General features: G+C 46.2%; 1 protein-coding gene across 1 annotated transcript; it reads left to right on the top strand.

The window, feature by feature from the left end:
- Positions 1 to 442: 442 nt before the first annotated feature.
- MYLIP (myosin regulatory light chain interacting protein) lies at positions 443 to 23245 on the top strand. The gene is made up of 7 exons (XM_066579386.1): positions 443 to 707; positions 5259 to 5449; positions 13584 to 13763; positions 16024 to 16221; positions 18096 to 18260; positions 19121 to 19541; positions 21227 to 23245. Exons 1-7 carry the CDS (start codon positions 621 to 623, stop codon positions 21314 to 21316), a joined length of 1332 nt encoding a protein of 443 aa, XP_066435483.1. The 5' UTR covers positions 443 to 620; the 3' UTR covers positions 21317 to 23245.
- The last annotated feature ends 4150 nt before the right edge of the window (positions 23246 to 27395 follow it).

Raw genomic sequence — 27395 nt, 5'->3', positions numbered from 1 at the left:
ATCTAAGCTACAGGCGGTACAACAGGTATAATGTTCACTACACCAGTGTGAATGTTCTGGCTGCTTGGTGTACAGTGCCACCACAGAGTATAATCTCACTTCCCCTATCATTAGTTGTGCCTACACTCTGTCCAGCGAGCAGCTCAGTCATGGCCGGGTCCTGACTAGACACGACTGGCTTCTGACGTACATACTGTTTACTTCCTACCGCGCTCTCTACCTGCCAGACTTCCCACTTTGACCACTAGGTGTCTCCCTATCCGATAAAGCCGAAGTGCCTGCTAATTTTACACTCAGGAATATTCCGCCCCGCCCTCAGTTCCCGGCTTCAGTCTGAACCAGTGCGCATGCCCGAAAGTCCTGGCTTTACCACAGCTGAACCAACGAGCGTAGTGCGTGGGCGTGGCTTGCCGCGGAGAGGGCGGGCTTATGTGGCAGGCAGACGGGGACGGAGCGCTCGGGTTCTCCATTCCCTTGTGTGGCGGCTGCTCCTGGCGGGCGCCTTCCTGCTCACTCCTTACATGCAGATAGCCGCAGCTGCCCGATAGCACACAGCGCACTCCGACCCGGGGCCAGAGCTCGGCAGTACGCGTCCTAGTGTCCTCCAGAAGTCTGCTGCCATGCTGTGCTATGTGACGAGACCGGACTCGGTGGTCATGGAGGTAGTGGTGGACGCCAAGGCGAATGGAGAGGACTGCCTCAATCAGGTAGGTTGTGGGCGCCCTCTCTGGTTTCTTGGGCTCTTTTGACCTCTTTTTGCCCACTTATGGTGGCACCTTCTACTGCAAGACCCATACTGGGTAGCCTGGCATTAAGCCACAGCGCTCCTGGCTACCTGTGCCCATGTCCTGGGCCCTTTATCACCCCCTAGCCCTCTGGGTCACAGTGTGCCCCTCTGTTGTTCCTGTGGGTAGAGCAGGTTTGTTTTCAGCTGGCAGGATGTGGTTGGCACTTCATGACCAACACACTTCTGTGTATTTGTTTTGCAGTCATTGGCATTTTACAGGGTAGATAATGGGCACTGTAATTATAAACGAGCCTGACTAACGACAGAGTGATGCCGCTATCCCGGTGCGAGTCCTCCTGGACAACTGAGGGAGCCTTTACACGGAGCGCCTCCTCATTCGCGGTCGTTCGCTTGTGACGCCTGTTTATACGGGTAGATGAATTTCTCGCAATGGAATTTGCGTAGGTGAACGAGCCGACGATGATTTACGTGGAATGAATGCTAAGCGAATGAATTATCGTTGGCTGCGTTTACGTGGAACGATTTTTATTTTTTAATTTTTTTTGTTTTTGTTTTGTTTTTGTATTTATTTTTAATCTCAAGCCCCCCTCCCCCCACAACCCCCCCGTGTTCCGTGTAAAAGCACTGGGTAAACATATGACTTCACGGCGTGTTTGCTGTGTGCAGTCATGTATGTAAGAAGGTCAGCGAGCTGCGAGGACGGCTGGGAAACGTGACTTTTCCAGGGAAGGTTTTTGCGTGATCCCCCCCCCCCCCGTCGGCTGAGGACTATCTTCGGGCACTCAGGACTATCTATGATGTGATCACCAACTGGACTGTAACTCCCACTATAACCTGCACTGTATGCTGGGAGTTGTAGTTCTGCAGCAGCTGCGGTCTCAGGTCGGTGACCACAGATCTGTGGCGAACTCTTCATAGCTTCTCGCCTATCTGGAGTCATAAACATGGGGGTACCGCGGTCCAACAATTGCGCAAGGATTCTTCTTGTTGTGTTAGAATAAGGATCCCCAACCGGTGACACGCGAGTCCCTCGTAACTTCTCCTCAGAGGCTTATTTCTAATTCCTGAGACCAGATTCGCTCCAGCGTCCGCACATTCACGTCCGTAGGTATGTAGCTTTTTTTGGCTGTACATCAGCGGATCTCACTGCCCTTTTTCTGCGTGCGGCAAAAATAATCCACACCCATTTGAAATGGCTAATTAGCCTTATGATTTCCACGTGTTCTTCCTGCGCAGCGGATCGCGCATCTCCCACTATATTTTGCATGCCTCTGCGCATCCCCATTGACTTCTATGGGGACTTTTGGTGCGCAGATGTGCAGGAAAATAGGGAAGTCGTTAGTCGTTGCTCGCTTTTCCCCAAAACGATTACCGTTCATACGAGTGAACGGGAACAATAATCGTTCCATCTAAAAGGGCCTTAATTCGTGGTGCGTTTAGTTGGCGTGGGGTCCGCGAGCCCCTTTTCATATTCAGTCCGCCCCTCTTTTGCACTGCCAGCTTGACTCTTGCAGTCTGTTGGTTGAGTACATGAAGAGGCTCTCGGAGTCCTCGTCGCCTGAACTACAAACTCCAGAACTAAGTTTCTGGTGCTCCGAGTTGTTGACAGCCCCCCTTTTAATGAATCGGGGGGCTCCCCAACCTGTCCTGCAGACTACACCTCCCAGCATGTCCCGCCAGCCGTGCTCGGGGTAGTAGTCTATATACCTTCTCTTATTAGCAGACCCTCCTGATCGTTAGTTCTGGCCGGATCCTTTACGTTCTGTAGGTCATCGCGGACTTCTATCGTTCAGTATGTCAGGAATAACAAGTGTAATAACATGTGGAATGAACGGCGCTACAATCACGTAGGAAATCCGAAGGCCAGGCTTTCTTCATGTGAGTCATACTTGAGTCACAACGTGTTGGGCTCCAACGTTCCAGCTGACTCCTCTAAAGACCCCAGAATTGCTGCTGGGGTTACTGGAGTTCACCTCTATATCTGGAAGGCTTCGCCATGTCGGAGACTCTGTGACATTCGGCCCCTTTGCTCTGACAAGGCCATAGTATGTAGTCATTCCTGCATGGACACTACAGCGGCTAACGGGAGCCACGCTTGTGCCCCTCCTGACCGCAGTACTGAAGGGCTGCAGTGTATTATAGTCACTGAGCACGACCTTTTCATGGCTGTTACTGTAGCAGAATTGATACATTGTAACAAGCGGTTGTTTCTAGCAGCTGTCAGTGTCTGGATTCTAGTCCAAGCCATTGTCTGCTGTGTGGAAGAACTGGAGCATAAATCTATGAACCGCAGCCCTCTACCTGAATGTTTATTACACGTATTTTAATCAGGGAGGGGGGAAAAAAAAGGCTGAGGGACGTTTTGGGAATTTTTGGATACTTTATAAGTTGTTACATGTCTGGTTTTGGCTGCAGCATTCTTTTTAATATGCTGCAATTTTTAATTAAAGTGTAGAGTGCCAGGGGGACGTAGAACGACTACCGGTCTTGTACACATCCCTAATACAGATCGCCTATTCTGCCACATTGTGTTTAAGCAACCCAAATGTTGGTGGAGTCGTGCGTTACGTCCCTTAACCCCTTAGAGACCAGCCTATTTTATGCCTTAAGGACCAAGTGACTTTCATCATCCCATTGGAAGAGACACAACTCGCTGACCTAGCCGGCTGAAGGTTTGATTTTTGTGAGCAGAGTTGTAGTTTTTATTGGCACCAGTTTGAGGTACATGTGACTTTTTTGGTTTGCTCTTTATTGCGTTTTTTTTGGGAGGCATACAAAAGAAAAATAATTCTTGCATTACTTTTTAAAACTGGGAGAAAAATGCTATATAGACAGACATCTATATGGGTTTTTAAACTTAATTTTCTTTACTTTTTTTTTGTTTTTGATATTGCTTTTTAGTCCCTTTTTAAATGTGATTGTTCAGTCACTACCGTAGGATAGTACACTGCATTACTTATATAGTGCAGTCTACTAAGGCTATGGCAGCAGCCTATTAGACTCTGCCAGAAATGGGGCTTAATAGTCTGAGTCACAGAGGATTTGTCAGGCTTCCTGCTGTCATGGGAACCCACTGGTACGATGCAATCGCATTGCAGGGTGCCAATGGGTAACAGGAGCCCCCCTTCCCCTGTCATTTGCTTACATGCTGCAATTTTTGATTGAGGCATGTAAGCGGTTAAACTGCCAGGATCTGAGGTTTCTCTCCTACTAGTAGTTAGAGCAGGAGCCTGGCTGTCAGTAGTCCGCTAAGCCACCTCTTTAAAAAAAGAGGTCTGTGCAGGTTTAAAGACAATTGGTCAGGTCAGTAAAAAGGTGTATTGTGGTCTCTTAACAGGTTAAAGCAGAATTCTGCTTTCAGCAAATGGTGATTTGTGATATGACATTTATATATCACCCCCACCCAGTTCTAGATATTATCAAAGACCTACCAGGCTGTCCACAATCAGTGCCCTCCATACATCTCTGATGCCTCCCAACAACCATCTCCAGTCCTTGCAAGGTCTTCTCTGTTCTCCTCTAGTCTGTTTCTCACCCGGTCGTCTCCAAGATGTTTCCTGGGGGTCACCTATATTCTAGAACTCCCTACCTGAAAACCTACTTATTAGAAATGCCTGTAAGCCTGGTGCCAATGCTAGAAGAGTACCTTCCCGCCCCTCTGCCCTCGTAGACTGTAAGCCCTTGTGGGTAGGGTTCCTTTTCATATGTAATACCTTAAACCTCTATTCTCGTATGGTTACTGCACACGTCTCTGAGCCGTGTCCATCGTATGACCAGGACAGATTGTCTACCTTGAAGGTTCCCACTCAAAGCAGAGATCTCAAAAGCCATGAAGAATCCATATACAATGAATATTGAGATACATTAGAACTGTACATGATTCAACTGGTATCTTATTTCCTGATGCAGCTTTAACTCCTCCACCCCCAATATAAGGCAGCCGAGCACTTCAGCTGACTGTCTATAGTGTACGTCCTGTGGTGGAGAACATACAGTATGTCCCTCTAGGCGCCCGTGCTGTGTCCCCTGAGTTAATACAGTGTATTCCAAGGTAAACACGAGTCTGTCCAGATGTCACTGGTTATCGGAGCGCTCGGTATATATTGGATGTTAATAGCCTGAAATACTCTGTCATTTGTACCTTTGTGTTAGCAAAGCGCAGCAGGAATCTGCTTTGAGCGTGTTTGGGTGACTGTGTGCCAGCAGGTCTGCTCGGGGCTTACCAATAACCGCTGTCTGTAGGAGCTGTAAGTTCTGGTGGCCGCATTAGAGGAACTTGTGGTGAAAAGCATCTGAAAGTCTAGCTTCAGTATATGCTCAGAAGTTATGCCCAGGTTTGAAAGTTTTTTTTAATGGGTGGGGGGGAAAGGCTGAAAAAGTCTGCAGAAGTTCCCCATGCAGGGCCATTGTTTCCAGCAGTATAGTTGAGCTTCTACAAATGTAACTTGTATTTTACTTTTAGTGTTACTTTTTGAAAAGACTCACTCTTCTTCTTTCATCTTGTCTTCAGGTTTGTGAACGGCTGGGCATCATTGAAGTGGATTACTTTGGCTTACAGTTCACTGGAAGTAAAGGAGAAAGTCTATGGCTGAATCTGCGAAACCGAATATCCCAGCAGATGGATGGGCTGGCTCCCTTCAGGCTGAGGCTCCGAGTCAAGTTCTTTGTGGAGCCCCATCTCATTCTTCAGGAACAGACCAGGTAAACTCACAGGAACAGGTTTTAGAAGAAAAGAATTGGCCGTTGGTTTTCTTCCAGGATTGTTAAAGCTGTTGTTGCGCTGCTTCCATTCTATTACATGGGTGGGCTGGTTCAGAAAATCAAACACCCCATTACAGGTAGTTAATAGGTGAGAGTAGTAAACGGGGTGTCCTCTTCTCTTGGGCCACTCTCACATGGGCGTATTGTCATTGGACGATTTGATGCTAATAGCGCATTGATTTGTATTGTGCCACTTGCGCCAGTGTGGTGTTTTTTTTTTGTGTGCTCCTATTCATGGGGGGGGAAATACCAGCATGCTCTATCTTGGCGCATATTATGCATGCATACACGCCAAGATAATGCATGAGGAACCCGATGCACTAAGAACATATCATTGCATACTTGCTGCGTGCCGGCATTCGAGACTCTCGCACATGGTACTCTTGCTCATACGGTTGTGTGAGCCCGGCTTTGGTCATAGCAGACAGTGACTAAAGGGAATTTCTCTGGAGAACCTTTCATGTCCGTGCATTACCTGGACATCAAATTGATGGCAGTGGGGAAATGTGTACTACTTCATTTGTCCTGTGGAGGTGCTGCAGGGAAGTTGAACACTTGTCCAGTTCTCTCACTGATTACCTGGGTGCCGGCAATGGGACCCTCATATGATCAGCTTATTGTTGGGGCAGCTTTCCAGAACAAATGAATTTCCATGAGCCTTGCTGTGCTTGTACCCGGGCATTATCGATATAGTTCAGCACAGCGGCGCAAAGGAGGAGCAAGAGGAGTTTACGTGTAAACACGCCCGGTGAGAAGGGACTTGGTTGTTTTGTTTCAACGTACCAAAATAGTCACTGGTTGATCAAAAGTAGTCTAGTGTAAAGTTGCAGTTGAACGAATTTGCGTGGAGATCCCCTCTAAGAACGATATCTCGGCAAAGAACTAATGGACAGCAGTGTAAAAGCAGACGGCCGACAGTGACTTTCTGAACAATAGTGGCTCGGTGTAAAGGTACCTTCCGTGTATTATGTACTCTTGGCGCCGTAAGGGTTTTCTTAGAGGTAATATACAGTAAGCTATCAACTATGAGCGAGTTTCTTTGTGTGAAACTTTGAAGCTGTGTCTATATGTTGTCTGTAGAGCGCCTCTGGATATCCTCCTGGTTTCCAGTATGCCCGCTAGTAACCTCATATAGCAGACTGTGTTATTATAGGTCATACTAAACCACAAGTACAGCGAGCAGGAAGCTCCCTCCCTCCCTCTCTGGCTCGGCTCTTTTTCCAGCCCTGGGTGCCAGATAAGACTGTTTTTCAGGAAGTACCTTAGACAAGTAAAAGCAAAAATGTTTGAAGCCGTGTGGACGTCTTGTTGGAACTTTACATTGTTGGACCCGCCGTCCTTGGGTTCTCTTCTTGTGCTGTCTGTCTGGTTTTAATACCCCAGTATATTGTGTCTTATGAAATCCTCCGATCGCACGAATGATCTCCCATTTAGACGGGACGACAGTCGGCTAAACAACTGCATGAGCGCTGGCTTCACCGCTTGGTTTTTGGCGCTTGTGCAGAGTGTTTAGATAAGATCACCGCTGGGTACTCGCTCAGCGCTTCACATTGTATGCGGTGCATTTAGACACGACGAATATCGCACAAATTTGTTTTTTTGATTGATTGGTGTAAGCTGTCAAGGCAAGTGAACATTTTCAGAAATGCTTAGAGTATCTACACTTTCGACCGCTCCTGCTCCGTCGGCTGTCTTCTGTTTGATCCAGTAGCTGAAGATGACGCTATATAGTTGCTGCATGCGTTTACAGGGAACTAGCATCGATCAACTTCCTGCCGGAGCTTGAACGATTCTGAACAATAATCGTGCAGTGTAAAAGGGCCATTAGAAATTGTGTAATAACATGTTTCCCCTTATAGTAATTTTTGCCCAAAATAGGCACTAGGTCTTATTTTTGGAGGAGGTCTTATTATACTTGCCTACTGCAGGCTCTGCCAAGTCCCTCACGCTTCTCTCCAGAGCTTCGGCGTGATTCCTGCAAGTCGTAGGCCACTCGTACAACATCACTTCCTGGTTACGGGATTCTTGAATCCTGTCTCCAGGAAGCAATGGCTGTGATTGGTTCATCGACTGCTGCTCATACAATCACAGATATCGCATTGGTTCATCGAGTACTGCATTGATTGGCAGAGCAGCAGTCGTTGAACCAATCACAGCCATTACTTCATGGAGGCAGGATTGTTGAATCCGGTAACCATGCAGTGGTGGTGTATTGGTGGCTGAGGACCGTGGTAATCGCACTGGAGAGCAGCAGGAGGGACCTGGCCGAGCCTGCCAGATACGTGTTTTTTTTTTTTTCTTTCTATGTAGTGTAACAGTAGGGCTTCTTTTCAGGGTAGGATTTTATTTTTGGGTTAACACAGTACTACTCCTCCCCTTCCCTACCCTTGTACAGGTAGTGGTGGTGCAGGAAAGTTGAGCACCTGCTGCCAGGCTTCCCCAGGGATGACAGCTGATTGCTGGGATCCCACTATACTTCTTGGGCTTACATCTAACAGCAGGATGTCTTCTGGCGGAGTGTTTCCTTTGTTAATAGGCAGTTGCATGACTGTAGTATGTGACGCCACGGGGTAACAACGGGTCGTTGACTCCTAGTAACCTCTGAGATGTAGAATGTAGATTGCTGTAGGAGGGCCGGCCTGGTTGGCTGCTGCTGTTCCCGGGCAGAGCCGGCAGGCCGCCTTCCTCTTTTTGCATACCGGTATGAGGCTTGTTTGCTGTGCGTTGGGAACAATATTTATACAGCCTGCTTCTTTTCCATGGATGGTAATATGTGCGGTCTTTACAGATGGCGGTTTTTGCCTTCTCTCTTGGCCAGATGTTACGTTCTAGCCTGCAGTTTAGGCTTTAATGTATTGCATGCAGCGTGTTTTGTGGCTCGTTACAAGTAGAATTAAACACCCAAAACACTTCACTTCATGTAGTTTTCTGCAAGTTGTTAAAATACTAAAGATGCCCGGGCTCCCACGATAGTACGCTAAAATCTGCCGTGTCTTACCGGAATAGGTAACTGCATATTGACGTGTTTTTGCACGCGTATGCCTGCACACGAACAGCGGATTTTGCGCATGCTGTCCTGAACATGTGTAGTAAAAGGAAAAACTTGCTGTTCCTCTATCGCCCCTAAAGACGTGCCAGAGGGTGTGACAGGAGATGGTTTTTGCCAGAAAAAACACCTTGCATCCGCATAAACGCACATTTGCGAGTGCGATATTGCGTTCGCCCATGTGTAGGTAGCCTTACTCCTAATACAAATTTAAAAAAATGGAAATAAATTCAGTGAGAAGGCGCTTTTAAAAAAAAAAATTAAAGGCAGCGAGAAAAAAAATATGGCCGCAACCAGCACTTGTGTAAAAGCGCTAAAGTATCCAGCTGTTTTGGGACTGAAACTCTCTGGTCTTTACGGGGTTAAAATTGTTACTATGTACAGTTAGGCGGTATGATGGGATCTGTCACCTGAGCTGCCTGCAGAATACTCCCCTGTTGTCATTAAACTGCAGTGTGAGTGTGCTGGCAGCCCCCAGCCGGGGTCCAGCCGTCATTCAGTATAGCTACTTCTGCATAATATATAAATTTTTAATTTTATCCCATAAGGAATCCAGATAGATGTGTTGTGTCTGGCCGGTGGTTTTGGGGTTAAATGGGCTTGGTAGTCCTCAGCCCCCTGCTCTACTTGCTGCATTAGTGACCATCCGGCTGCTGTAGAGTAGGTAGGGGAAAGGTTACGGCACAATGCGGTGTGTAACTGGAGCTCCCCGGGCGCAGCTCCTCCCCCTCCTGCATCCTGGCGGCTGCACTCTGCCTTCCTCCCCTCTTTTGTTTACTTATTTTCTACCTTTTTACAAATGGGAAACTAGCCCTGGTATATAGAGTCTGACCGATCACGCCGAAGAGGGATTGGCCTAACTTTCTCAGAAGTTTCTTAGAGTTTACCGGACAAGTGCTACTCTGAGCCCAACATTCCATAAGCCACACATGCAGCAGATAGTCAATGGTGTCCTTTTGTCCTCCATCTATCCAGTATGTGGCGATTTATGCAGTTTTGTTTTTTTCCAACTGTATAGAAAAGTGCAGCAGACTGCCTTCCTATACATGTGGCCACCTCAAGCAAACGTATACAACGCACCATACTTCTCTTACGCATCCGCCATCCATAGGGGTATATAGTCTCTGTAATGCCTGCGTTGGAAGCATACACCCAGTGGTAGGCTCGGGCACCTTCTTATATACAGCACTTACTTATGTTGATTTTCAGAATATCTTTTTACTAAAAACAACTTTCTGCCCAAGTTGGACCTCCGCAAGGCTTTGTGTACGGACCCGTGGGCAGTGCCATATGGTCCCTTATTCTGTCTTCCTAACACACCATGCCACTATTTAACTTGGACCCCCTGTCACATGTGGGGCCGGTGTCTAACAGGCCATGGGCGCTGTATTACAGATCTGTCAAAGTGTGATCGGCTCACCAGAAGAGATGGCATTACTGGTCTGGGTCTGGATGTCTCCATTCTCCGGGGTTCTTTTATTAAAACGAGGCTGACCTCAGAGCCTGGGTCGTGTCAGGAGCCATTTTTCATCCATTTTTGACAGGCTTCCATGTAGATGACTGGCGCTCCATGCTGGGCTTTCATTTGTCTTGGGAAGCGTAACATAAGAGCCGATAACGCTGGGAACAAGAACTTGTTTACCCGAATACAACGAGAACAAAGCTTAAATATCCTTGAGGGTTTTTTTTTTTTTTCTTCCAGAAATTAAAACCCTGATAAAATATTCATGAGATTAACGACTAACTTGTTCTAACTTATTCGTGCCGTTGTCACCGACTCATCACTGCTCTCTGCATAATCCGCCATGACTGATGAAGGCTGATGGGGTCTTTAGACTATTTTGTGTGGCTATGTAATGGTCCTAGTACAGGTAGTGGAACATGTGAAGCTGGCCTAACCCTTACAGACATCTGTGCCGAAGGTTCCGTCAAAGCTGGCCGGAGCCCATTATAGTCAATGGGGCCTGTTTAGCCGCGGGGATTCCCCTTTCCTGCTCTGCCAATGGAGCAGAAAGCGAAATCCGTGGCTCAAGTGTTAAACCACCCTTAGTTATACAGAACAGTCAGTAGGTTTTGGGACAACCGTCTGGCACTTATCACTCCTGCACTTTCACACAGGGGGTCGGTGAATGGAGGCAGAAGATGCTGGAGATCTATTATAAACTCCCGGCTTGTTTCTTCCATGGTCATGTGATCTCGGTACTTGGGGCTATGATCCCTTGGACTAGTTAGATTCAGTCTGAGTGATCATGAATCCTACCACAACTGTAGACGAAAACCATCCGCGCCAGCCTGTGGGTACAGTCTTCAAAGCTTTATTGGAACTTGTGATAAAATACGCTCACAGCAGTGTCCAACTGCGTTACAGACGGACCGCGCACGGGAAAATAACCCACTGATTTCACTGGGATGGTAATACATGAGCGACATCAATAGTGCGAGAGAGAGACATTGCTGCATGCCCCATTTTTGGGCGGCTATGTTCAAAAATATCCCCTCCCCCCTTCTCTTGCCATGTGACAGTTAGACATGGGTCAGAAACGCTCTTTTCTCCTTAGGGAGAGCAACTATATACTATAAATAAGTGAGGAGACTCAAATGGCCACGCACGCTCCTCTGGGTAATATGCAAATAAGGGAGATGGAATAAATCCTCCACAGTGCCACCTACTGAAAGGCAGCATTCCTTCGAGTCAAAGTGGGACTTTTTATACAAGTCTTGCTACAATGACTGGGAATCAAAAGCAAAGCCAGACCCCATGTACATACAGCTGTTTCCGGGTTATTGCCCATCATCAGTGTACAGTAGGAGTCTGGCTTTTGCTAGTGAGAGGCCTGAGATGGGGGTCAGAAACACTATCTTTTCTCCTTAGGGAGAGCAACTATATACTATAAATAAGTGAGGAGACTCAAATGGCCACGCACGCTCCTCTGGGTAATATGCAAATAAGGGAGATGGAATAAATCCTCCACAGTGCCACCTACTGAAAGGCAGCATTCCTTCGAGTCAAAGTGGGACTTTTTATACAAGTCTTGCTACAATGACTGGGAATGATGATGGGCAATAACCCGGAAACAGCTGTATGTACATGGGGTCTGGCTTTGCTTTTGATTCCCAGTCATTGTAGCAAGACTTATATAAAAAGTCCCACTTTGACTCGAAGGAATGCTGCCTTTCAGTAGGTGGCACTGTGGAGGATTTATTCCATCTCCCTTATTTACAGTTAGACATGTAACGCTGCATTTTTCTTGCAAAATGTATTGAGTTACAGAAAAAAAAAATCATTGTTTCATATTGTGGGTGAGATCTGTCCACGTTTCTCGGACTGACACTAGTGTGAACACAGTCACTTCTTATTACGGTTTTCTTTGCGCTATATGTTATGGCCATGTTCAGTGAGCAGCTTTCATTAAGCCCTAATGCCCTTTTTATGCTGAATGAGAATCAATCCATTTATTTATTTATTTTTTTCCCTTTGCCCCTGCGAACGAGCTGATGACATCACCACCTGCGCGCGCGCCTGTTTATACTATACGACTATCGTTCACGTATCGTTTCACTCCTATGTGAAAAACGGAACAGCCAGTGTTTAAGCTGCACGGGCCGGCGCTGATTTTTATGCCGGCTAAAACTCAACGGTGATTGACAAGTGCGCAATTTTCGTTCATAATTTAGTCATTAAACGCAAGTCAATCTGTTAACTATTCAGATTTATTCAGTTTTGCTCATTTCAATGATTTTCTGAAATTCTGTGACATAAAAATGGCGCGTTGCCTGAGGTGGATAAGCTCTTGCGATTCTTGCTCCTTGGCCATGTGATGAGTTGTTACATCAGAGGTGTGAGCTAACTTCTGCCTTGATACATTGTGTCTGACATCCTGCTCTTAGGAAGGATAATGTTCCTGTACTTTATATTAATAGACGTCTGCTTCAGCAGGAAGTAGGCAGAATTCTGACATTTCCAGTACCTGCCCACGTCTTGTTTTATCCCTAAATAGCCAACTAATTGGCGCGTGTTTGTCCTTCTGTACAGAACATGCTGCGACTATTACAGAAGGGCTTTCTACAATGCGGGTGAGGCTTGAGAGCGTTTATAAACAGTTTATTAGCACGTTATAATTACTGAGCGATCTCATTAACCTGGAATACCCATGACCCATTGAGGTGTCTGTATACAGGTCACCGGCTTGTCCTGTTCTTGCGCTGTCCTATATAATCATTCCGGAGAAAGCTGGGTGATGACTATTACTGCTCCAAATGGAGGCGTCACACATCTTTCCCAGGAGTGGATACAGCTTATAAACTGTTTATATTTTACAACAACTTGACTGAAGAGTAATTGGTCCAAGAACCGGTGGAATAAATGACAACTTCTGCACTTCTACTTACTAATACTAATTTTGTTCATTCAGTTCATTCCAACAATGAACACAAACTTGCCTGTAGCTTGAAATCTAGGAGGAATTTATCAAACCACTAGCGTTAGTTTTCTGGGACTTAACCCCTTCCAATCCAGTGTCAGCCCTCTTCCGACATAGAGATTTCCCTGCATAGCTCCCATATCAGGCGAGGTCTGACGCAACGTGATTTCCTGCCCAAAATAGAGAATGTGCATGTGTCAGGGAAATTGGATTGGAAAGGGTTAAAATCTCCAATTTTTATTTTAGATATTTTTTTGTTTTGGGTTTTAGTCACAAAATATGCAGCTTTTTAGGTGGGTGGCGCTTAGTGGGAGCGGCATGACCTTCGATGGGCTACACTATGGCACAAATCTATGCAGCCTCATAGCTGGTGCAGATGTGTAGTTCTGGTACACAGATGGGCTTAAGATGTGCCACACTTAAGAGGGTGCCTCTTTAATACAAACCCTGCGCACATTATATTGCCACGTGTAAGAAACACCAACGTAATACATCTTAGTGAACAGAAATGTGTAAATTACTGAGAGATGACATACCTGATGTGCCAAGTATGATCCGTCTAGATGATGATCTTGCTAATCTTATTATCTTTGTCCCTTTCCATTAGGCATATGTTTTTCTTGCACATGAAGGATGATCTCCTGGCTGGTCGTCTGCAGTGCTCCCCAGACCAGTTGGTGGAGCTGAGTGCCCTGACTGCCCAGTTGGAGTATGGCGACTATAACCAGAACACTGCCCGATACCAGTATCTCTCTACAAGGGAACTTGAAACTTCTACATTAGAAAGGTATAGTGTTATATATAATTTATTTCTCTCTGTAAGGCGCGCATATATATATATAATATTTATTTCACTCTGTAAGGCTTTGTTCCCACATAGCAGAACATGGTGCAGGTTGTCCGCAGCAGATGAGCGCCATTGGTGTGACAACCTGAACCATCTTTTTCACTATGCAGGAACATATATCCTAATACTGGAATCTGACACCTAAGACATCGGCTTTACTTTCTTTAAACCTATGGTGGCATTCCAGTTCTTAACATTCAACCTTGTCACTCAAGATTAGAGCAGAGACCAAAGTTCTGTAAATTAAGTTTGTTTCCTTAAGGGAGTTATTTGATACTTCTATGGGCTTTTACTACTGTAGATCTATCCTCAGTGTTGGTCAACAAGACTTTATTGTTGGGGGTCTGTCGCTCAGGACCTTGGCAGATCAACTATTGATGACCTTTCCTGGGGATAGGTCATAATGGTAAAAATCCATAAAAGTCCTGGACAATCCTCTTTTTTTTTTTTCTTTTTTTAAACTTGACAAAATGTAATTATTAAACTTTGGCTGCTGCTCTTCTGATTTACCAATATCTGGAAAGTTTTAGATTTTGTGTGGTGATGCTCCCTAAATAAGGGTACCTGACAATGGCTAAGTTTCAGACTCCGCTGCTACAGACTTTAACCCTTTGCAATCCAATTTTGGATTCAGGATTTCCTAGGGGGTTTTCTCTTTCTGCCATTATACAATGACGCCACCTGTTGGCTAGAGCCAGTACTGCAGTATTGGACATGTTGGAGAGGCCCCCAACAACAGAGCGGCCAGTAATATACAGTAAAAATACCCCGATGGACGTCTTCTGACATCAGAAGCTGTACAGCCTTCAATCGGAATGTCTTTAGAGGTCAGACAGTGGATTGGAAAGGGTTAATGCAAAGGGGGAAGACTCACTGACATTTCAATAATTTGACTTATTTTGTCGATATACCCTGAATGCCAATGGTTGGATTACCTGGTCATGAAAGGGAGAAAGAAGCAGTACCTGCAAAGTCTGCGTGGTTAGCACCAAAAGTGCAAGACCTCTATGCAGACCTTCTCCTTGGAAGCAAAATATGATATTAGTTTGCCTAAAAACTGTACTGAATCTTAAGATTCTGGCCCATTTGAAAAAAAAACTCTAACTAGCGGATAGGTGATATGTGGCTGATCGCTAACCGTCCAGCCACTGGGTTCCAGAATGCCTCTGAATTGATGAGCAGTGGTCATACGTTGGTACCACCACTACATTCATCTCTATGGGATTTCTGGATGGATCTGAGCTCTTGCACTATGGATAGGCGATAAGGGGGTTGTCCCGCGAAAATAACTTGTTTGTTGGGTTTTCTTCCCTTATTTTCTCCAGACTGAAGTTTAAAAAGAAAATCCATGAGTCTTAATAGTTAAATATTCTCCGAGCATCTAATCAGGCCTTATAGTGATATTGTAGCCTCTGTAGTATATTTACTTGTAATTATGATTTAATTCAGAAGTTTAAATATTGACTTGGTGGCACTTAATGAGTTGAACCGGGGCCTGAAGCCGGAAGGTGTAGTCACAAGGAGTTAATTGGCCAACCTGTTCTTATTACGTAATTCATTACTATGGCAAACATGTTCCTGTAGGAAAGTGTCCCGAACAAGCGGCTTCCCTAAACAAGGGTGTGTAACAGTTGTGCTCGGCATCAGTCGGCGTGCAGATGGTTGAGGTCTTCCTTAAACCATAACCTTGGAAGCTGCGGTTCTCCATCCAGACACGTGTCTTACACCCCTGCCTACAGTAAATATGGCGATGGGGCTAGATGACTATAGTGTTGAAGATTCCTAAGACCAGATACTGCTGAGCTTATTATAATATCCGGTTAATAAATGTCCCTGGCGGGTAAAGGGGGACCTTCAGTTGGCCGACACTTGCTGTTTGTTCTTGAGAAGCGGGTAACAATATGACGAGCTCAGCGGGCTTTGCAACTTCTACACATGTAAAAGCCCCTCTCGCTACTGTAATAAGATTAGGCGGTAGCAATATGTGCATGCAGCGGACCATCTTCTAATCGCGGGACTTAGGAGGTCTACGAGAGGGGATTAGCAGAGGATGCACAATCATGCTTTCTCCGTAGCTCAGCCTGCACTACAGATTAGTTCCAGTTACTTTGTCAGCAGGCAGAAACGGAGATCTTCTGCTTTTTGTCACGGTTCTTGCGTGTTCATCCAAGTGAACTTCTTCTCTTGTCACCTCTTACAGTATTATTGAAAAGCACAAAAGCTTGGAAGGACTAAGCCAGGCATCGGGGGAGTACCAGGTCCTCCAGATCGTGTCCACGATGGAGAACTACGGGGTGGAGTGGCATTCTGTGCGAGATGCTGAAGGACAAAAGCTGATCATAGGAATCGGTCCGGAAGGGGTGTCCATCTGCAAAGAAGACTTCAGCCCAATTAATAGGTAAGAGTTCTGCTTCGTGCAGCCGTTGTATCTCCCCGCCATGTGTCATGCAGCGTGTGCTTGTGGACATTTAGAGGCTTCCTGTTTTGGAACAGAACAGTACAATTACTGACGTCCTGAGTCACCCAATGTGTTTATATGCCCTGAACAAAGGGTTAGAGTTCTTGGATAGTATGCTATTAGAGAAAGTGTGCCTGCTAGCTGTACTTATGTGCAGACCTGTCGTTTAACACCACATATTCTCACGTCAGGATGAAGTTAATTACTTGGGTGCGGAGAGTCATGTATCCCGCTATTTTATGGCCACCCTGAAGAGGAGGTTCTATTGGAACCTACTGTGATGATGAGCTGATTGCTGTGGGTCCAACTCTAACACTGCTGGGGAAATTTAGCATTACGCAGAACAAGAGATGCTCTTAGTAACGTGTCTGTACTTTGTCTCATGGTGGTTACACATCTGTGACGGGACCTCAGATTCGGAAGAAAAGGTGCTGGGCATTGCCCGAAAAGCAGGCGGACCCCATTATAGTCAATGGGGGTCTGTTCGGCTCCGTCCAGAGACTGATTCATTTGGCTGCGGCGATTTCCCCTCTCCGGCTTCCTGAACGAAGCAGGAAAGCAGAATCCCCGCTAAGCTCCCGCCCCTTGTCCACAGCCAGCAATGGGAGGAGGTGGAACGGGGTGCCGCTTGGCCCTGCACCGTCCCTCCTCCTCCCATTGCAATCAGCCAGAAGGAAGGAGAGAAGAGGTGAGCCGGGGAAGGAAGAGGAAGGTTTAACAGCATGGCAGCCTCGGCGTTTATGCACCGGAGCCCATGCCGTGTAAACGGGCGCACAATCGTTAGATTTGTGCGCCCGTTCACAAGTTTTTACTCCCCAGATGGTAGCATATATCGTCTGGCAGTTATTTAACCCTTTCCAATCCAATGTCAGGCCTGCCCCTACATCATAATTTCCCTCCACAGCTCCGATGTCGGGGCAGGCCTGACACTGCAGTGCAGGAGTGCATCTGCACCCGATCGTCAGACACATCGGGTGCAGATACACTCCTGCACTGGTCCTCATTGAGGACCCCCGAGGAGAAGGCAGAAAGGGTTTTTAACCCTTTCTGCCCTCTCCTTTACACATTACATAGCGCTCAATTAGCGCTATGTAATGCACGGAGATTCCGGCCGGCGATCATGTGACCGCTGGTGTCACCAGACCCCCGGCGGTCACATGAACGCCGAGTCGGGAGCCTGCACCATGGGGGGGGGGGGGGGGGGGCCTGCTTACCTGTCCGGCGTCTTCCGCATTCTCCCTTCTGTCTCCCGGCTCGGCGATCATGTGACCGCTGGGTGCCACCTGACCCCAGCGGTCACATGATCGCCAAGCCGGGAGGTAGAAGGGAGAATGCGGAAGACGCCAGACAGGTAAGCAGGTCCCTCCACAGTGCAGTGAGCACCTGCACCCTCCTGAACTCTGTCAGTTCAGGAGGGTGCAGGGAAATGTATTTTTTCTCATCCATTCTCACCAGCTCCAATTTATTTGGAGCTGGGGAGAATGGCTGAGAAAAAAATAATTGGATTGGAAAGGGTTAAATGTCTATTAATTATGGCACTAAGCAGACTCGTGGCAAATATGGCGCTGCATCAAACAGAACCCATTCTACTCAATGGGTTCCATACGGAGCCGTTCGGATCTGGCAATTCTGCTTCTGCCATTGTTTGACTCCTGTTATATAAGTGATTGGTTCTTAACTCTTTAAATATGTGCTTCTATGTGGCCAGCAGCATGCCACAAAGATGAAACCACAATTACAGATTTGTATGTTTTTGTTGCCACCCTGATTTGTAGCATTTATTTACCTTTATTCTTCTATGTCTTCTTAATTAGGATTACATATCCAGTTATCCAAATGGCAACGCAATCAGGAAAGAATGTATACTTGACAATAACCAAGGATTCTGGAAATAGCTTGGTTCTTCTCTTTAAAGTGATCAGCACCAGAGCCGCCAGCGGGCTGTACAGGGCGATAACGGAAACGCACGCCTTCTACAGGTTAGTAGACTCTGGAAGGTGAACCTGTCCAGTCTGTCATTTATGAAGGAAGTGGCTCACTTCATGGGAAGAGGTCGTCGTCTTGAAACGGCAAACTTACAATGAACTACTTGAGCGTGGCGGGGGGGTCCCAGTCACAGGCCCTGTCTCAGCCTGTGGGTAAAGCAAAGCTACTTTTACACCGCTTATCGTTCAGTGTAAACACAGCCAACGATTGAACCATAATTTGTTCGCATATTCATTTTATGCAAGCGTGAAAATCTTCGTTGGCTCATTTGAAAAAAAAAAAAAATCGTTTGGTTTAAACGCCGATCGTTCTCTCGTTCTCATTGGCTGGTAGGTTGAATTAAATGATCCTGTAGAAAAAAAATAAACTTATTTATCTCTATCTAAACTGACCCGCTGAGCAAACTTGTATGTAACAAGTCAGTCTGACCAAACGGTGTTAAAGTACCCTAATGCTGCTCGGGCTGTGTGCACACATTCCCCTAACTACTGTAACCTCTCACATGTGTTCCAATATGAGTGCTAGAATCATGGACCCCATTATAAGTCAGTGGGGTCTGTTGGGCACCATTGGTTTCTACCATGTTGTTGATCAATCACAGCTAGAATTCTGCCGCCCCCTGTATAAACAAGCTACGGTGATGTCACTCATTCAAGCGAGAATCGGTTCGTCTAAAAGGACCCTGCCTTAAGTCTTTGCAAGTTGACAAGTCTTCATTAGAACGGTCAATGCAATACGTTTGTCAGTGTGTGCTGCTTCTGTGAATGTATGACCAAATATTGTTGGGTCAAAAAGTACATTTTGGGTGGGCTCGGGTTGAACCTCATACGTAACTTCTCCTCTTTTATTCCAGGTGTGACACTGTTACCAGCGCTGTCATGATGCAATACAGCCGAGATCTTAAAGGACACTTGGCGTCATTATTTTTGAACGATAATATCAATGTTGGCAAGAAGTATGTGTTTGATATTAAAAGGACATCAAAGGAGGTCTACGACCATGCCCGAAGAGCTTTGTACAACGCTGGCATTATGGATCTGTACCCAAGGAATGACCATAGTGAGCAGGGGTCGCCTCTCAAGACCTCTGAAAGTACTCTTAACTGTAACAGCTGCGAGAGCCTCAGCTGTCAGAAGACAAAGGCCTTGCAGGAGAAGCTGAGGAAGCTGAAAGAAGCCATGCTGTGCATGGTGTGCTGCGAGGAGGAAATTAATTCTGCCTTTTGCCCGTGTGGGCATATGGTATGCTGTAAAGGATGCGCCATCCAGTTACAGGTAACTGCTAAACCACGGAGCTGCTATAACAATTGTATGGACACTTCAGTACTTGGTGTGTGTTTAGGGTGGTTCTTCGCTATGCACAAGTTGGGGAATCGCTAGCTGATCGTTAGAATCTGACTGCTCGGACCCCCACCGATCATGAGGACAAGGGTCTGAAATGAATGGAACGGAGCTCAAGCATGCACACCACTGCTTCATTCATTACATTGAGACTGCTGGAGAATGCCAAGTGCTTGAACTTGACTTCTTCTGACAGTCTAAATGAAGTGAACAGCGTAGTGGTATGCATGCATGACTACTTCTGCATTCATTTCCAGAGCTTCAGGACCCCCGTTGCCGTGAACAATGATGGTCCCAGTGGTCAATACTCCAACAATCAAATATCTCTTATATCCTTGGTAGGGGGTTATTTGAGGACCTTTAAAGGGGTTGTCCTGTGAAAGCAAGTGGGGTTATACACTTCTGTATGGCCATATTAATGCACTTTGTAATGTACATCGTGCATTAAATATGAGCCATACAGAAGTTATACACTTACCCCCTCCGATGCTGGCGTCCCCGTCTCCATGGCGCCGACTAACGCGGTCTTCTCCTTCCATTTAGACGCGCTTGCGCTGTGCGGTCTTCTGCTTTGTTCAATGGAGCCGCTCCGGCCTGCTCGCGCCGCCGAGGTCTTCTGCGCATGCGCAGACCAGCTCTCCAGCGCGAGCACGCCGGAGCGGCTCCGTTGAACACAGAAGAAGACCGCACAGTGCAAGCGCATCTAAAGGAAGGAGAAGACCGCGTTAGTCGGCGCCATGGAGACGAGGACGCCAGCACCGGAGCAGGTAAGTGTATAACTTCTGTATGGCTCATATTTAATGCACGATGTATATTACAAAGTGCATTAATATGGTCATACAGAAGTGTATAACCCCACTTGCTGCCGCGGGACAACCCCTTTAAGTTCCATCTCTCACGTCCAACAAAAAAAAACTCCGCCTGGAGTACCAACGTGAAAGAAGATATACTTGCTTTCCCCATGTTCCTGCTCCTCTTCACTCCTGGGTACACATGCCAGGACCATGTGACCGCTGGCGACTGTCACCAACTTACTTCAGCAGGGGTCATGTTGGTGACATCCCTGCTCCGCACACTGAAGTGAAGACCAGTAGGAATGGGGAAAGTGAATATATCTTGCATTAGTACTGCAGCTAAGCCAAGTTTTGGGAGGAAAAATAGTCCCCCAGATAACTTCTTTTAAAGTGGTTTTCAAGGCAGTGCCCGTCATCACAGCCGGACACACTGTGGTGAAGGCTCCAACCCCTGTGTAGTATCTGGCACTCAGAATTGCAGGCACAGCTGTCATTGAAATCAATGCGAGCTACGCTTGTAACTTTAGGGGCAGCTCCCATTGATTTCAGTGAGGGCTACATCTGTAATTACGAGTGCCAACCACTACAAGGGTTGGCGCAGTGACTTCTGCTCCGACCCCGGTGTATCCCAGTTGTGATGGCCGGTGCTGCTTGGGAAAACCCCTTTAAATCTGGTTGTTGAAACGTTGCGGCTTACCTTGAACGTAACGAAGGTGAGTTTGTGGATCATGAAGTGTAGACGCATGTGTCTGTAAGCAGTAATGCAGTATGTATAAATGGAGGTCCAGTCATCGAAGTAATGAAACTTTCTCCTTTCCCTCCTAGTCATGCCCAGTTTGCCGGGCTTCGGTGGATCACGTCCAGCACGTCTATCTGCCAACACACACAAGCTTATTAAATCTGACTGTTATTTAAGAAGAAAATTCCTAATGAAGCCTTGGACACTTTAAAGCAGACTGTATCTATGTACATGATCAAGAACTACACTACGAAATGCTACAACCATTGATTTTTGCTACAACTAAAGAGAGAAGACAAAACGCATCTTTCTGCTGGAAGACGCCTGGGAAGGAGGATTCTTCTGTCTGTTTGCCTTGTAAATGACTTGCTAGCTGGATTGGAGCATCCTTCCTTCTGTTAGACTTTTATTTTACGGTTTACGCCAAACATAGCACAGACTTGTTCCAAACGTACTCCAACGGTGGACATCAAGTTTTAGGGTTTTTAAGTGGGCGGGTTTTACGTTTTTGCTATATTCTTGCCATTTTGTTCTTAATTTTTATTTTAAATGCCAATATTGTACTGCACCCATCTACTCGGTGCGCAGCCGTGCTTTATTCTTCAGCTCGCAGCCTGTTAATTCACTAGTAACTTGTGTAGTTGCTGAAAAGGGAAAACCAAGTGGTGCTGCTAGATCCTAGTGAATTAGATGGGTGGTACAATGTTAAAGGGCTAGGTGCGCTCGGCAAAATATTGACACTCTCGGCAATCCTTGCTTCTACTTTTACGTGCAACACTTTTTTAAAAACTTCAGCGTTGAGGCTTATTCAGACTAGCGGCTCCATTTTATTTGTGACCTCAAATAAAACAAATTGTAAGTGGATGCCGTCGGTGTGCTGTCCGTGTGTCCTGGATCAGACTCGAACGGGCAAGTTGTATCCATGCATCAATCAAAAGAGTGGATCATCGCCCTTTGTGTTGGATTGGGGGGGGTAAGATGTGTGGCTAGCCCCATTGACTACTATGGGTCTGTATGGACACACGGACAGCACATAAAATATACTTCTTCGAATAAGTTCTCAACTGTCTATTTGGTTCTGTGAAGAAGAAGAAGAAAAAGTATAACTTTTACTATGCTACCTTGTTCTTGCCTAATCTGTTAGTAGTTTGTTTTAGGTTAGACCTTTTTTTTTTTTTTTTTTTCTTATGTGTGTTTTATTGGCTTATATTCTATATATATATTTTTATTTATTTGATTCCCAAAGCAATATCCCTTTAAATCAGTGTTAGGAAATGTAAGCATTTAGACGCTGTTCTACATCTGCTTCTTAGTGTTTTTTAGTTTTTTTTTTTCTTATTTCCTTTATTTTTTTTATTCTGGATGAATAGCTTTATGTGCTCCGGTAATACTATTTTTTTTTTTTTAAGTATGACCCATACATACAAAATAAATCGTAAGTCAGGCCACAAAATATTGGGTGCTGGCTTAAATTCCCTGTTGGGTTTTGCTACAACAATCAGGTTCAGTATTTATCCTTCTGTTTCTGCATGTGTACAGATCTAGTATTTTCAGCTTGTGTACCCTGTTCACTAGCTTCCTCGTCTATTACGCGGGCATTACGGTCACTATACATGTGTCGTTATGGGGGCTTTCGCCCTCGAAGGTCACTTTGGGAAATCTGGTAAACTGCTCAGTTCTAATGAGTCAGACTTTTGCCACAGTGAGCGCTGAAAGCTTTCTTACACGGATCTAGTAAAAAGCCAAGATGGCCATTTTGGTGCAATACCCTGCAAATCTAAAGCTGGGGCAAAAAAATTGAACACAGTCACTTTATGGAAAGATGTTCTTTATATACCTTTCTTATTGCCTTAATGTAGCTGTAATTTGTTTCATATGCATTTTGTTTCTTTGCACAGACATTTTGTCAAAACTGATTAGAAAATGTTGCTCTACTTTTTTATGGCACATTGATGTACAGCCTCAGATTCGGAGAGGTATTTATTTTTTCACTTTATAAAATATGGATTTCGCTTCCACATTAAGCGCTGGAGTCACTTCCCGTCTAGTGTGGTCGCCAATATCTTGTCTTTTATATTTAGTTAAATAAAGGATTTCTGAAGATACTCTCATTGTCTGCTGCTTCTTGTTGGATTTAATGCGATGAATTTAGTGGCTATTAACTTTTTGGTTCAAAAATGTTTTATTGAGCATTTTTAATAAACAAATATACATTAGCAAAATGAAAAGGGGTTAGGAGGGGGCGGGGGGGGGGGGTAGTCGTGGAGTATGTTCAGTACATTGGGTTCGATGGCAATGTATGGGTAGGACATTCCGAGCATCTTCTGGATCAGCCTCTATAGTCCAGTAATTCAACACTTGAACATAATAGGAACCCCCAATCTTCACATTTCGCTACCTAGGGGAAAGCCTTAATTTAACACACTCCCACTGAAGACAGTTGAAAAATCTCTCTGTACTGGAATGGGTTATATCTAGAGATGAGCGAACCTACTCGTCCATGCCCCTTTTTCGCCCGAGCGCCACGATTTTTGAGTACTTCCGTACTCGGGCAAAAAAGATTCGGGGGGGCGCCGTGGGGGGGGGGGGGGGGGGAGAGGGTTCCCCGCTGCTACCCCCGCTCCGCCACGCCTCCCCGGCGCCCCCCGAATCTTCTCACCCGAGTACGGAAGTACTCCGAAAATCGCGGAGCTTGATCGAGTAATTACTCGAAACGAGTACGTTCGCTCATCTCTAGTTATATCTTTTTAATCTTCCACCTGTTGGTCTTGATGGAAGTCTCTCAAGTCTCTCTCAATTATCTTATATAGTTTCTTCACTTGCTTCCTTCTCACTCAATCAAGGCGAGATTCAAGATTGGGGTCAAAGCTAATAAACATAACAGGCCCCCCAGACACTTTGTACACCAAAGGGGGGGGGGGGGGGTCACACCTGGGATTGGACACGAGGGATGCAAGGGTGGGAAGAGTCAGTAGCCCATAAATATGTCATCGCTCACATGGTCTATTTTCCAGGGCCCTCTTCTCCTTTTTAGAGGGTACCTTTTTCTAGCCACTTTCCCAGTGTGTCTGAGGACCTGAAAGTTGTCCAGGTGTGCCATGTGCTCCCAGCTCTTCGAAGTGCATTAGAGTGTGAATCTCCTCAACCCACATTATCCGGGTTGGGGCGACGCTGGAGCGGCACAGCCTCAGGATAATCCTCCTAACTGCAATGATAAAGAATCTGAGGAGGCCCCTCTTGGTTTTGCTTAAAGGAGATGTCTCGAGGAAGCAGTTAATTTTTTTTTTTGCCAGTCCCCCCCATTAAACACACATTACTAAGCCCCCCTGTAAATGACATTTCTAGCTGGTTCGTACTTACCGTTCCAGCGTTTCAGCAAGTTATAAAAGTTTCCTCAAGATGGCCGCCGGCTCTTTCCCAGTCGCTCGCTGCAGCCCGACGTGCGCGCTCCCGAGACGCCGCCAGCTGTGTCTCCATGGCAACCGGACGCATCGCAGCCGCCGACCAGACGCCCCGCAGCCGCCGACCAGACAGCAGGTAACCGGCGCTAGCCCCCGGCTCCCCAGCGCTAGCTCCCCCGGCGCAGCGACAGCCCCCCCCATCGCAGCGACAGCCCCCCCGGCCTAGCGCTAGCTCCCCCGGCGCAGCGACAGCCCCCCCGGCCTAGCGCTAGCTCCCCCGGCCTAGCGACAGCCCCCCCGGCCTAGCGACAGCCCCCCCGGCCTAGCGCTAGCTCCCCCGGCGCAGCGACAGCCCCCCCGGCCTAGCGACAGCCCCCCCGGCCTAGCGACAGCCCCCCCGGCCTAGCGACAGCCCCCCCGGCCTAGCGACAGCCCCCCCGGCCTAGCGACAGCCCCCCCGGCCTAGCGACAGCCCCCCCGGCCTAGCGACAGCTCCCCCGGCGCAGCGGCAGCCCCCCCCCCCCCGGCGCAGCCCGGCGCAGCGGCAGCCCCCCCCCGACCCATCACTTACCTGGGAGGCTTCTCGGGGCTGCTGGGCTGGGCTGGGCTGGTCTTCTCCGCTGGGCAGCTCCAGTTTCTGCACCTTCCTCTAACAGAGGATGGTGCAGAATGGCCGCTTCAGCGCGCTCCCGAGCAGTGACAGCTCGTCTGCGCATGCGCAGAAGAGCTGTAGCGGGGAGCACACTGAAGCGGCTCGTGCTGAATGGAGAAGACTGGACTGCGCAAGCGCGTCTAAAAAAGCAAGCTGCCAGCGAATTTAGACGGAACCATGGAGACGAGGACGCTAGCAACGGAGCAGGTAAGTGGAATAACTTCTGTATGGCTCATATTTAATGCACAATGTACATTACAAAGTGCATTAATATGGCCATACGGAAGTGTATAACCCCACTTGGTTTCGCGAGACCACCCCTTTAACGATCCTCATAGCATGGAGAGAACTAATTCTGGGGTAGGAGACAACTTTTAAAAAAGTTTTAAAAGTTCTATTACCTTGTATGTTTGGAAGGGACAAAGGTGGTTTGTTGCTGAGACTGCGACTTGACAGTGCAAATATGCAGGATAGTCTCTCGGCTCCTAGAATGAACTCTTAAAGAATGCCTCAATTATGTGGACTTTGTCAACATGAGAGCGTTACACTGCAAAGGACACGGATGTTAACAAGAACAAAGCACTTAATATTGTACAATGGGCCGGTCTGTTGGAAAATGAAAACCTGGCAGTTAGTTAGAATATGCAAAAACAGAAACTAATTATACGAAGAATCGCGTTACACAGGAATACCGCTCCCCGGGCTAAATGATGAGGTCCCTTCCATCTAGAGTAAAGCTGCCCAGACACCTTCAACAACTGTCGCTTGCACTATTGCATATTTATCACAATCTAAATACCTTTTCTCTTTTACGTGATCTATCTGGATTAAAACTCTGGCATTAGTTTGTGTTGGATGTGCAAGTGGTTACTATAGAGGGGGCTCAAGGGCAGAGCCTGTTCAATAGATTGTGGGAGTCTGCTATGAACACCTGCCATCAGCTGCAGTGGCAGGGATCAGAGCACACCGATCCCAGCCGTTTAACAACTTTGATGCCGTGGTTTAAATTAAAGGTGGCTTATATGGCAGTCTGAGGCGATGTGAAGGCTCGCCATGCAAACCCCCTTTAATTTAAAAGTGCAATATACTGTAATACAAAAGTATTCTCAAATGATTGCCAGTTCAAGTCTCTTTATTGGGACAAAGTACGTGTTAAGTTTTAGTTAATTACTAGAAAACTAGCATTTTTAACTTTTTTTTTTTTTTCTTGCACATAGAAAAAAATTAGTACAAAAAAAAACCTTTTTAAAATATTCTATTGCTGTTCACCATAAGGGAGATAAAGATCAGGAAAAAAATCCAGATTTTATTTTTTTGTTTGGTCATCCTGTCTGCGAAAGTTAGTTGTTTTGTATCACAAGAGCAACCCTCCCCCCTCACAACAGCCTCTCAACGTAAATGTAAAGTTATGGGTGATGGAAGGCAATTATTTTTTTTATTTGAGCATTGCGGGAAAAAAAACAAAAAAAAAAAAAACCCTGGTGCAGAGGTGTGTTTTTTTTTTTCTTGTTTTTTTTCTTTCTAATTTTTAACAGCTTCTCCTTCCATTATGTGATTCATTGAATAGTACCATTTAAAAAGTACAACTCGTTCTGCAAAAAAATGAGGCCTCCTATGGCTATTTTATTGGGTGTATAAAAGAAGTAGTTATGGCTTTTGGAATGGGGAAAAAAAAGCTATCTCTGCTCTTGAAAGGGTTAATGTACACAAGTAACCTGCAAAGTGACTTTAGTTGTTAACTACATTTGCTAGTTCTGTGTAAATGTGTAATTACATGGCTGACCTGTTTTCCAAAGAACTTATAAGAGCTTTGGGAATTTTCAACCCCAGGTAACAATGTAAATTCATTAAATGCGACAGGATTACGCCACCGATTAGCACATCCACACTACAGGACTGCTCCTGTCCTGGTATAGCAACTAGATGTAAATATATCCGGGACGGCTCATGTTTGGCCGTACCTTGGCTGCAAATTGGGGAAAAGACCAATTACAAGAATCCTGTGCTCCAAAGTGTGTGGCTATAGAGGTAATGTGAAATAGTATGACTGTTAAACATCTATATCACTCATACTGTTACGATGTCCTTATCGCTGTGCTTTAAAAAGGAGGCAGATGGGAGTAAGTCCTCCGAAATGCGTTGCAGCACTTGTACTGAACCGTTGATCCTATTGTGAGTATAAAAGAAATGGAGTACTGAGAC

This window comes from Eleutherodactylus coqui, chromosome 9 (assembly GCF_035609145.1).
Source record: "Eleutherodactylus coqui strain aEleCoq1 chromosome 9, aEleCoq1.hap1, whole genome shotgun sequence".
Classification (NCBI taxonomy): Eukaryota; Metazoa; Chordata; class Amphibia; order Anura; family Eleutherodactylidae; genus Eleutherodactylus; species Eleutherodactylus coqui.
Note: the sequence above shows the minus strand (reverse complement) of the source record. Positions and strands in the feature narration are given on the sequence as shown.

Excerpts from the sequence above, each read along its gene's own strand:
- MYLIP (XM_066579386.1), top strand. The coding sequence starts at position 621 with ATGCTGTGCTATGTGACGAGACCGGACTCGGTGGTCATGGAGGTAGTG. Across the intron at positions 13,764-16,023 it reads GAAACTTCTACATTAGAAAG|TATTATTGAAAAGCACAAAA; the intron begins GTATAGTGTTAT and ends CACCTCTTACAG. Across the intron at positions 16,222-18,095 it reads GACTTCAGCCCAATTAATAG|GATTACATATCCAGTTATCC; the intron begins GTAAGAGTTCTG and ends CTTCTTAATTAG.